The sequence below is a fragment of the Diabrotica undecimpunctata genome, chromosome 9 (assembly GCF_040954645.1).
Source record: "Diabrotica undecimpunctata isolate CICGRU chromosome 9, icDiaUnde3, whole genome shotgun sequence".
NCBI lineage: Eukaryota > Metazoa > Arthropoda > Insecta > Coleoptera > Chrysomelidae > Diabrotica > Diabrotica undecimpunctata.
Genome location: NC_092811.1, coordinates 131133522 through 131146529, shown reverse-complemented (window position 1 = coordinate 131146529; position 13008 = coordinate 131133522). Strand labels below are relative to the sequence as shown.

At 32.5% G+C, this 13008-nt stretch overlaps 1 protein-coding gene across 1 annotated transcript in view; it reads right to left on the bottom strand.

Annotated features, from left to right (window-relative positions):
• Positions 1-4823, bottom strand: part of LOC140451472 (UDP-glycosyltransferase UGT5-like) — a 46323-nt gene extending 41500 nt beyond the window's left edge. The window contains exon 1 of the mRNA XM_072545294.1: positions 4491-4823. Within this exon, the coding sequence (XP_072401395.1) occupies positions 4491-4728 (238 nt within the window). The 5' untranslated portion in view covers positions 4729-4823. The remainder of the gene's footprint in view (positions 1-4490) is intronic.
• Positions 4824-13008: the final 8185 nt, after the last annotated feature.

The following is a 13008-nucleotide window of genomic DNA, read 5'->3' as shown; positions in this document are numbered from 1 at the left end:
TCAAAAATACATTTCTCTCGTTTGATACAGAATTCAAAATAGATACAATACAATTTTATACAATTAAGGATTTGAGCAACATTCACAGCTCGATCTCCTCCTGGACAATGAACCAATACACCATACTCATCGTTATATCATAATGAGTTCGGTAAATTGTAGTCACGAAATATATGGATATTAACTGAGGAAAATAGCTGAACAATATTTTCAACGGAGTGGAAGTGTTGGATATAAGACTCGAGGACGAGGCATTTGAGGAGGAATGGAAACAACCCCTACAACAAATTGAGACCCATGGACCAAGGTCCAATATTGTACTTAATAGGCCAGTAAAAAAATGCTAAAAAAATCTTATACAGGTTTTTGAAAATTCTAAAAGGTATATGAGGGACAGCTGATCGAATATCCTTGAAGATGTATGGCTGATTTTGCTTTGTTTTTTTTAACAACCTTAAAGTAGTAGATCTTAAAAAGTTCTTATATTTCTGAGTGGATTATTAAGTATTCCGGAAAGAGATTAGTTCAACAAATCTACTTGCCCAATCAGTGGCGCTAGAGGTATCGAGAAAATCGCAATCGATTCTTTGAGGCTTTCATTTTAAGATATATTAAAAAAGATAACATTTTATTAAAATTGCTATTAAAAAACGTTTAAAAAGGGCTGACTTTTTAGTTTATAAGCATTTTTTAATAACTTTGATATTTTTATATAATGCGCTAGTAAGTAGGGTCACTGAAAAGATGGTGAAAAAACACAATCTGTAAAAAGAAAAACCTTATATGACCAATAGGAACCAAGATCTCATATTTTTATTATTTATCAACATTAAATTGGACAGGTTATAAACGAATAACTAAATTTCATGATCCATCTTATGGATGGCATATACCGAAAAGGAGTAAAAAGGTATAACCCACTAAACTAATGGTACTCGTGAAATACCGCATGTCTGAAAAAAATGGATATTCCCCGTGCCACAGAAGGCAAGATTATCGCTCTCCAGGATAAACAAATTAAATTAAATAAGTTACATACTATTTGGTCGATTTTGCTGAGATTTAGTACATTTTCTTTAGATAAATTATTGCAAAAATGGAGTTTTTGGAATTATCTTTGTCAATTGTTCAATGTAGGTATTTTAATTTAAAACATTTTAGTAAAATAAAGAAACGTTTCGTAGAAAAAATTTTTCACTTTTTGTGACTGTTTAAAGTCAGCTTTACGTCTTCAACGATTTGTCATTAGCTATCTTTCATATAGAGAACAATAGAAAAGAAACACAAACAAGTTTGGAACGACGTAAATAATATTGCAAGAAACAGAAGAGAATAGAGAAAATTAATCAATAAAATTGACGGGAATCATGCGTGAGGCTAGCAAAATTACCATCAATTTTTCTTTTGCTACTGAAACACTTAGTACCCGTTGCTCGATCATGGAGCTATATGATTTATATTTCTCATAAACCTAGTAGATCATTCAAAAACCTCTACAAGATTTTTACGTGAAATCAAAGATTTTGCCACAGATTAAGTGGGCTATAAAGAAACTATTCTTTTTTTTTTCAATTGTAATTTGATTAAAAATTGTACCTTATTGTAAACTTATATTACTCCAGTCACTGTGGAGGAAAAGAGGTCCATACCTCTAAATTTTTTATAACTGAATCGATTTTGCTAATAATTTGGAATTAGGCTTATCTTACCTCCTTCTTCAAAAGTTATATATGCGATAGGTGAGCTTTTTATTTTTAAGGGGTGAAATCACCCCTTATTGAAAATAATGAAAACAATTTATATTAAAGCATTTTATGGATTTAAATCGTGTTAAATTAGGTAATTGAAATATTGTCAATTATATGAATGGATATTGTGTACATTCTCAACCCTTAAATAATCTTAAAAACCACCCCTTTTATTAAAAATTATTGTAAAAAATCGTTTAACAGGTTCAAACGCTTTTGTAGTGCATTTATATCATCTACAATGTAATTCTCTGCTTATATAAAATAATTTTGGTTGATTGCAACACTTCAACCCTTAAAAACTACCCACTATGTCAAAATATATAAAAAAATCTTTTTCAACAACTTCAAAAGTTTTTAATGTACATTTATATTCAAAAATTCCTTTCTTATCAATAAAATATTTTTTGATTGGTTGCTTATTTTCAACCCTTAAAAACCACCTCTATGCTCACGAAACAAATTCCCCTTTGGTAAATGTCTAAATAAAAAAATTAAGTATACTCATGATGTTTTTATTGTAAAAAATTATGCATGAAAATACTTTACATTAGAAAGTATACAAAATATATTTACAAAAATAAAAATTATTTACAATATATCAAATTATTCATTGTCTGAAGCGTCATTCTCGTCGTGTTCTAACTCCAACTCTTCGTCTATTGCAGGACAGTTTTGACAATTGTCGCCAGAGCATGTTCCACAAGTAGCATTGCAAAATAGACCTAGTCTACGACAGCCACACGCTGAGCCGCAACCCTTTTTGCAATTGCAAAAAATCAGTTTCAATAGTTCTTCTGGTGCAGGTGAACTTTTCATTTTTATTGGTTGTAAAATATCATCACTCTTGAACCATCCCCAATCCGTTATATCAATCTCTTTGTTTCCAAGCCATATCTGAGTTTGTAAATAAACTCTTTTGATATGCTCATTCAGGGCACTTACAGTTGGTACAAGAGATGATAATTTAACTGCTTTATTTTTAGTTGTGGCTTTAATAAACGATTCGTATCGCATTTGTTCAAGTAATGATGAATAATCTTCTACCTTATTCATTTTGTTTATGTGGGTGTCTTTGGCAAGGCCATACAGCAAAATTGTACAATATCTCCCAGCTTCTAAAATGTCTTCGAGATCTGAAGTACTCCTGTCATTGGCACTCATTGGCGGCTTGCCCAAGCAACTTCAAAGGAGTGTCGCTTCTCTGTGTTCGTTAGTTCTCTAGTTCTATGTATATAACATATATATATATATATATATATATATATATATATATATATATATATATATATATATATATATATATACGTATGTATGTATGTTTTTCGAATATACTTGAATAAAACATTTATATATACAGAAAATAAGTTGATGCTCCAAAATATAAATAACATGCTCTAAAATTTTTTTAGAATAACTCCGTTAATTTTTAAGCTACAGTGTCCATTAAAAAAATATTTTGAAGGTAATTTCAAAAGCTACAAGACTAAGTAGATTAAAATATGTTAAAATTCTTTCTTTTTAAATAGTAAAGGGCCAAAGTGCTGATTACAGGTGTGTCAGCCGCTGTATCTCAAACTTCAATTGGTTATATCTCTATTATTTTTCGAGCTACAACAAAAACAAAAAAATCAAAATTTTTGTTAAGAAAAAAACTACATTTTGGTATAGAACCATTTTTCACGTATCTCTTATAGTTTTAGATTTATTTTGAAAAAATGTAAACTTTTAGATAATTAAAAAAAAAGATTTTTTAATTTAAACATGATTTTTTCAAAAAATACGCATTTTAAACAAGCTAAACTTTTAAAACTTATAAATAACACTAAAATAAAATGAATTGTAGAAGATATACGTTTAATTTCAATTCTGATTGAAATAGTGTTACTTATACTACTCGTTTTTTTAAAAAACGCTAGAGTAATTCAAATTCTTTCCTTCGTATTTCGCTTTGTTTTAATCCAAATGGCTTTTAACATAGCTCATTTTATAGGTTTTTTATAGCTCTTTAAAAAGTGTTGTATGAGTTTTTATCAAAAAAGATGTCTATTTTCCGATATTTGATGTTAAATGCATCGAGTATAGTATCCCAAAAATAAAAAGTCATCTTCAAACAATTATAAATCGCATAGTATTGTACTTATAAAACTTAGTAAAAAAACAATCTCTTTGTTTTTTTATAAGCTTTATTTTTGTTCATTATAGATTTTTCACTAAAACGCTTTGTTTTTGAGTTATTCGTACAAAATCATTGAAAAACATGTTCTTTTTTGCGAAAAGTTTACTTTTTCAAGTGCGTATAACTCAAAAAGTATTAATTTAGCGAAAAAAATTTATATGACATTTTTTGTTTACAATTTGATTCTATATCAATTCCCGAGGTTATTTTGAGTGTAAAAAGTTCAACCTCCTAGATGGGGTGCCAACCACCCCAGGGGTAGAAGCACACATCGGCACCATAATATCTTATGTTTTTTGAGTAATTTACTACCCACTGTAAAAATTTCAGATAAATCGGTGCAGTTATAAAAAATTTAAAGGGAAAATGCCACAGTAACTGGACTATATATGGTACAAGCTACATTCGACTGGAATTAAATAAAAAAAGGAACTTTGAAATAGTGTTTTTGAGATGGAAGAAACAACTTAAAATATAAATTTGAATTGTTTTTGTGTTTGATTTGTAGTTTATTCACAAAAAAGTGCTTAAAAAACCTAGCCGATTTGAAAAATCTCTCTTACTGTCAAGAGCTCCTTTAAGTCCTTCCACTGAGACTTCTTTTAAATTTTTTAGCCCCTTATTCTGGGGTTTGCAAGTTATCACAGTCACATCATGTCCTCGTGCCGCCAATTCCGACGCTAAGCGATATCCCAAACTAAAGTGACTATGAGCACAATAACTAAAAACACCCAGTATTTTGTAACCACGAGTTACGGCTACGCTGCACATAAAAAGTGCAGCTATTGCAACGAGTTTCATGTTGGCACGATGAACCGCGACTTACTATGTATTTTTACTTTTACACTGTAACGACGCGTTATCTCGCAATGAACTAACTAGCTAACGGTCCAGATATTGTCCGACTGTCTCAAGTAAAACTGTTTCGTACATACAAGGGGTATGTCATAAATAAAGAGTAATGGTTTTCTTTGATATTTTATCGTGCGAATTTTGAGAATCGTTATACTCATAATGCCACTGGGCGTAATTTTTTTCTGGTAAATACTTTATATGGAATTTCTATTAAAGTACTTTTTCTTAAAGAAGAAAAATGTCTTTTACTTCTTCTTCTTCAATTATCATGTTTGCGTCATCAGCTTTTCCAAGGAGAGTCGTTACGTTGACTCCATACTCTTCTTGTTTTTAGTGATAATAATAATAGTTTTTATTTAGGAAGCTTACATGGATTAAAAGAAACAAAAAGCATACTTAATACTAAATAAACATAAAAACTCACTGAAGTAGCACACCTTGTGCGTGAGCCTTGACAAAATAATTGTATAAATATAAATAGTAAGTTAGACAACAGAGACGAAAGACAGGAAATCCCTATAATAACATTATCTGAATTGACGGAAACCTTAAAAGAGGTTAAAAACGGAAAAGCTGCAGAACCTGGAGACATTCCCATAGAGCTGGTTAAATATGGGCCGACTGCACTTTTAGAATTAATAGTAGACCTTTCCAATAAATGTATGTGTGGAGACCAGGAAATTCCTAAAGATTGGAATAATTTTATATAAGCTCCATATATAAGAGGGGAATAAAAGAGACTGTTCCAATTATAGAGGTATTAGTGTGACGAGTTCTGTGGGCCGGTTGTACGGCAGGATATTAAAGAAAAAGGTTGAAAGACAGATACAAGATATTGAAGAACAAAGCGGCTTTCGTACCGGGAGATCCTGCCTTGATAATATATTTATCCTACGACAAATAATTGAAAAGCGTGTCGAAAGAAGTAGAGAGACAAATTTGGTATTTATAGACCTTGAGAAAGCATATGATAGTGTCCCGTTAAAGAAAATGTTTGAGGTCCTCGAAAGGTCCGGATTGGATTCGACGTATATCCGAGCGATATATAAATTGTACGAAAATGCAGTTAGTTGTGTAAAAATTGGAACCAGAACCTCAAATGAATTTAAAGTCACTAAAGGCCTAAAGCAAGGATGTGTCACCGACAGTCTTTAAAATATACGTCCAAAAAGCATTGAGGAATTGGAGAAATAAATGTAGATTTATGGGCATCGAAGTGGGACAAGAAACTCTGTATACATTGTTGTTTGCAGATGATCAGGTGGTGGTTGCAACCGATGAGGAAGATATAAATTATATGAATCGAAAATTATTTGGGGAATATGCCAAATGGGGGCTTACTGTAAACATAAGGAAAACAGAATATTTAAAAATTGGAGGAAATACCACAGATCTGAGGCTTGAAAACGCAGTCATAAAAGGCTGCAACCAGTATAAATATCTAGGAAGCATCATATCAGCAGATGGCAGAGTTAAGATAGATGTACAAAACCGAATAACCCAAGGGAAAATGCATCCGAATACTGAATTCATTACTGTGGTCTAATAAAATAAAGATGCATACCAAACTTCACGTATACAGAGCAATTGTAGAACCAATTACCATATATGGTGCCGAATGTTGGACGATGACAAAGAATGAACGAGATAAAGTAGACGTTGTGGAAATGGATTATCTTAGAAGGTCATGTCGAGTATCGAGAATGGAAAGAATCAGGAATGAGGAAATACGAAACCGTACAGGAATTAGAGATACTCTTTCAGATAGAATACAAGGAAGGCAATTACAATGGTATGGTCACGTGATGAGAATGGAGGAGGAGCGGTGGCCAAAGAAAGCCTTAATGTATGTTCCGCCAGAAAGAAGGAAAAGGGGAAGACCACCAAATTCCCGGAGAAGAGAAATTACAAAAACAATGCAATCTAGAGGCTTAGAAGAGGGAGATTGGAGATATAGGAAAAGATGGAGGCTGAAATGCGGGAAGCAGCAATCGCCGTAGGACCCCCGTTATATGATGATAAATAGTAAGTTACAGATGCATACTTACAAAAATACATTAATTTTAATTTTAATATAGCATATGACACAACTGTGAGTACTCAAATGTAAGTCTTCTTCTTCCTATGCCGTTCCCATTACCGGAGGTTGGCGTTATTTTCGATATTTCCTCGTGAAGCTGTTCAAAAAATGCGTCTTTTATATTAGCTAGTGTGTCGTTAATTATTGCGTATACGCCCATAATTGTTAGTGTATATCCGCGAAGACACATATTTTGAGGTTGTTATGAACTTTCTTAGTCTTCTGTGAATCATTAAAGGAGTTCCCTGTTGAGCTCTACATTCTTTTGGTACTCCACTATAGAAATGTTCATATTTTCCTAGATTTTCAGAGCCGGTTTCCTTCTTTTTTGTTTCGGTAATGACTGCTATGTCTATTTTTAGTTCTGTTAATTCATGGAAGACTTCATTGAGTTTTTTTGATATACCTTGAACGTTCCATGTACCAAAAAATCGTCTCCTTTTTCAAAGCTTATGTCGTCTATGTTGTGCCGTCCTATTCCGAGGCGTGTGATTGGGTTTTTTAATATTCTTATGTTTTTTACAAGTACTAGGGAGTTAGCCCAATGCTTTAACCCCCAAGTGATTGATTCACTTTCCCTGGTAGGAGTTCCTATCCGCTACCCTTGAGACTACCCTATATTAACACATGTCCTGAAAAAGCATAAAGAAACAGCAAATTCTCTGCAATGACGTCGCCATATATAAGACTTGAAGGAAAGTAAAGTTGATGCCTCTTATACCTTTTTGAACGCTTAAAAAAATTGGTCACTTTAGACACACAACATTGGACTACTCCCTTCCTAATGTAGTGAACATGAACAAAAATATAGAAAACGTATTATAAAGCTTCACGTTGGTCTACTATACCGCCTACAGTAACACCTTTTTTTGTAGATGGGCGATATTTATGCCACGTTTTGTAGGTTAGGAATTTCTTGACCATTCAGACATTTGTAAAAAAAGGGATTTGTTTTAAAAATGTCATCAGTTTCTTCATGACGTTATTTCATTAATTTTGGGTACGTTTCTCTGGTCCGAATAATTTTCCATTTTTTCCGAATTATTTTTATTTAAAAGTTAACACCTATACGCTACAACGACGAGTTGTAATCAACTATTTTCGATCATACTAGAAGAACAGTCTGTCAAATAAGCACACAATGCACTAGAGTGAAGTAATGTTTGAAACTGTCGATGTCATACTCGCTGTTTCATTTAACAGTGTGCAGATTTCTCTGCTTGGTTTTATTGCAAAAGTTAAACCGTAGTGTTTCCCGGAAACCGAAATTAATATGAACCGAACAATGGATGATTTATTTCTGCATTGGATATTTCTTAATTAAGCAGCTGGTTGTGTGTGTATGAGTAAATTAGTTTAATGTTACGGCATTGTTTACCATTAAGAATGATATTTGCTGAAGTTTCACAAAGATTAATAGTTTTTTATGCTGTTCTTGATAGTTTTAGGTTGGAATATGATTATTATTATTTAAAAAAAAACTATAATAGTATAACTGCTTCAAAATATACTTTAAAGTAAACTGATCTCTTTTTTGAATCTATTCGTAAGGCATATATTAGTATAGCGAACAGATAGCAAACAGTAACGGAATAAAAATGATAGACTTTTCAAGAAAATAACATTTTAATATGAAACACCTGATAAGAACAAAAAATACAAGATAAATATATCTTTGTAGCAATAGAAAGAAACGCGAATAAAAATCAGAAATCGGGTCAAATCTCATACTAGCAAGAGCATAACTACAGGGTAAAGAGTGTTAAATGTCTCCTACAATATATTATCAGGAATTATATACAACCATTTTGAATCATTTTCTGATGGAATAATTAGTGAATACCAATGTGGTTTCAGACAAAAGAGGTCAACTATAAACCAAATAGACATCTCACCTCGTTAAAAAAAAAACACAACTCAAAAATCGCCATTATTAAGATAAACATGCGGCAAGTATTGAAATAAGTCCTACTTTCTTCCATAAAAGCGTCACTCTTATATTTGAACTACTTACTGCGAGATGGCGATGTGACACTTTTGTTTTTTACAGGTTAGCTCAGCATACATTACGCTACAATGTCACTTTTGACTTTATAACAGTCTACACGTAGTGCTTAATCTTGAAAAGAGTCACATTTCGAATTGTGACAGTTTTGTGTGAATAATTAGTTATATCTGATTATTGCAATAAGTAAAATACTGTTCTTTTTTGTGTTGTTACAGTTTTTTCGAAGTTACAAACGAGGATATTCCACCTAGTCAATTACTGGTAGATCAGCAACAAATACTCCAAGTGCCCCGTTACTACTATTTAGGAACCACCATAAATGACCAATGCGACCACTCAGTTGAGATAAAACAAAGAATTGAAAAAGCCAGGTCAGCATTTGTTAGAATGAGTAAGATATTTAAGAGCTACGACCTACCCTTAAAAACGAAAATCCGTTTATTGAGATGCTACGTGTTTACAGTGCTGCTCTATGGGGTTGAATCATGGACACTAACCAAAGCATTCATGGGAACACTCGAGACGTTTGAGATGTGGTGTTATAGAGGGATACTGAGGATCTCCTGGGTGAACATTGCCATGCTAGTAGCCAACATCCGTAACGGATAGGCACATCGAGAAGAGAAGAAGATAAACGAGGAAAGTACTTTTCCACGGTGCGAAAGAGTATTACATTTTGAGTTTAGCCAGTTTTTTGGAATATGTAAGTATATTTTTTCAAATTATTTTTGGAATATGACTGTTTTGGAGAACCGGCAGTACGATTTTCAAATCTACTGACGTTTTTTTTTTTAATTATGACACTTTTCAGAATTATTGACTCTAATTTTCTTCCACAAGAAAACTAAGTTCCTGTAGTTGGCTGTGTACCATATATTAAAAAATTTTCAATAAAATCCTTTATAAAAAGGTATATGAAAACCCAGTCGGGCTATGTTAAATAGACAAAACGTTTTCGGAATAAATATTCCATCATCAGTGTCCTAAAAAAGTATTTAACCACTTAATTAAAGAGAACATGAAATAATTTAAATTTTGACAAAGGTTAATGTAAAATGTGGTTAACACTTACAGGTTAATACATGAATGTAGCCACTAAATATGGGGGTAAAAACCCTTTAAAAATTACTAATTGAAATTTAGTTTACATTATTTCTGATATAAAATTAAGATGGTAAAGTTACCGTTGGATTGGTAACAACTTATTTTCAATCACAACCTTATTTTCTTGTTTATGGCTGTTATTCTTTCTAGTTTTTATTTATTATTATTTTTGTTACGGCAAGCAGGCGGTTCCATAACAAGCAAAGTTCATCGAGTTCAAGGACATGCAGAATTATGGCCCTTGCGATAAAATAAAATCAAAACTTTAGACACCAGATCTAGTGCGAAACTCAGGTAATCTGATACTGAATAATAAAAAAATAGCAAGCCTGAATAGCAAAGTTTTTATTTTAGCTATAATAATGTTTCTTCTTTTTTAGAAATCTCAGAACGACATCTTTTAAATGAGGAAAATGCTGCACTTGTTAGTTATGATAATACAAACTATGTTATAGCTACCGATAACGATAATAATAAGTCTGGTACATAGTTCTAGTTCGAATAGCAGTGATACTCCAGATTGCAATGGTTTCTTGTCGAATTCAAACATTGTAAGCCAGGTAGCAGACACTCCACTTGCGGACTCTCAAGCAGTAAATATAACAGCAGCAAGCATTCAAGTACCAAACGATGAAGTTGCAGACACTCTAGCTTACAAAGCCAAGAAATTACGAAACTCTGGCCAAGCATATACCTCAAGATCTAAATCACAAAAACCTATTGTTGTCAGGAGTATCAGACCTGCTTGTGGAGATAAATGCTGGCTTAAATGCTTTAATAAAATGGATGAAAATACCAGGAAAGATATTTTTTAAAAATATTGGGCCCTATAAAAATGAAGACTACATCTCTGCCGAAGAAAAAACAATACCATTCCAAATACCTTACAACAGGCCTACAAAAGTAAACTTAGCATTAAAGAGAATAAGAAGAAAAAACTCTTGGATTTAGTAAATGATAATCACATTCCCTCTTGTTATTCAGAATTCTATAACTCTTTGTAATAACAAATACAAAGTTTTTTCTGTTTTTTTTTGTGATTGTTTTATTATACTCTACCAACGTAATTTTTAAGATGATAATACCTTGTTCTAGAAAAATGTCGCAATATAGGCATGTTTCTTTTTTTTTCACTAGGAACTGAAAAAATTGAATTTTCTAAGAAAAATAATGCACCAATAACCCGCTAAATATAAATGCTAATATATGTCAGTTTACAATAAAATAACATATCAGCTTGCATTTAGTCATGGAACTCACAAATAGATGTTTAACTGAACTTAAATCTTTAACATAAATTTTCTCAAAACAATGTTTATTTGAGTTGTGACTCTTTTTTAGTGGAGGTGCGACATATAAGAGGTACACATGAAAAATTTGCTGAATATAACATACCACTTTGCAACTTGTATATTGATTTCAAACAGGCGTTTGATGAGGTAGATATACAAAAAATGTTAAAAAAAAGCATACATGTTAAGAATACCGAAAAAGTTAGTTAAATTTATACAAATGACTTTGGAGGGTTCCTATGCTTTTTAGATTACCAAAAAGCGTTTGATCGTGTCCAACACCACAAGTTAATGCAGATCCTTAAGAAAGTTGATATAGACCAAAAAGACATAAGATGCATTGAAAACTTGTACTGGCATCAAATGGCACAGTTAAAAATATCCAAACGCATACATATAAGAAGGGGCGTTCGACAGGGATGTGTGCTCTCCCCTCTTTTATTTAACATTAATTCGGAAGCCATATTTCAAGAGTCTTTAGAAGATGCAAAGATGGGAATTAAAGTGAATGGAGTATTGATCAACAACATATGATATGCTGATGATGGTGTCTTAATTTGTGACAACATAGTCGATCTTCAACAACTTGTCACTATAATCGGAGAATTCAGTAAGCGAATGGGATTAGAGATTAATACCAAAAAAACCAAATTTATGATCATCTCCAGAAACTTGGATGCACTTGAAAACTCCACCATAACACTGAATACTAAGTCCATTGAAAGAGTGAGTAAATTTAAATAACTGGGATCGTGGCTTTTTGAGGACTGGGCATCGGACAGGGAAGTAAAATGTCGCATTGAGCAAGCTCGACAAGCTTTCGTAAAATTCAAGAAGGTACTGACTTGTTCAGAGTTCGATCTTCAACTGAGACTAAGGTTTACTAAGTGCTACGTGTGGTCAGTGCTGCTATATTGCGTAGAAGGCTGGACACTTAAAACGAGGGATATAAATAGATTAGAAGCTTTCGAAATGTGGCTCTATCGACTTATCCTAAAAATACCATGGACAGCGAAAATCACAAATATGGATGTCCTTAAAAGAATAAACCAAGAACGCCAACTTTTCGAAACCATCAAGAAAAGGAAAACGGCGTATCTAGGTCACATCATGCGAAATGAAAAATACCAGTTCCTCCAACTTATAATCGAGGGTAAAATTGAAGGCAAGAGAGGAATGGGACGCAAGAAAATGTCCTGGCTCCGAAACATAAGGCAATGGACAGGGATTAACGACATACAATCTCTGATACATATTGCAAGAAATAGAGAATTAATGGAAAATGTGATCGCTAACATCCATTAGTGGATTTGCATCTGAAGAAGAAGTTCCAAATGACCATGGTGAAAATAGATGGAGACATGACAGAGATTTGATATTAAAATTGGAGTTGGGCACGATGTTGTCTTATCAATAACACTTTTTAATCTAACTTTGAAAGCAATTATCAAAAAGTAGATACGAACGACTGTAATAATACAAAATCTACTCAAATATGCGCATATGCGAATAACTGTGCCATAACAAGCCTCAATAGAAGGGTATTAAGCGAAAAATCTATAAATTTAAAACGGGAAGCGACTGCTTTTAGTCTTAATATAAATGAAAGGGAAAGAAAATATATGCAGTGCACAAAGAGGTAGTAATCCGCCAATGAACAATCAGAATTACTTATAAAGAGGAAGAAGAAGAAGAAGAAAGACTTACTGAATAGTAAGTTAGTTAATCGTGAATCTGAGCTT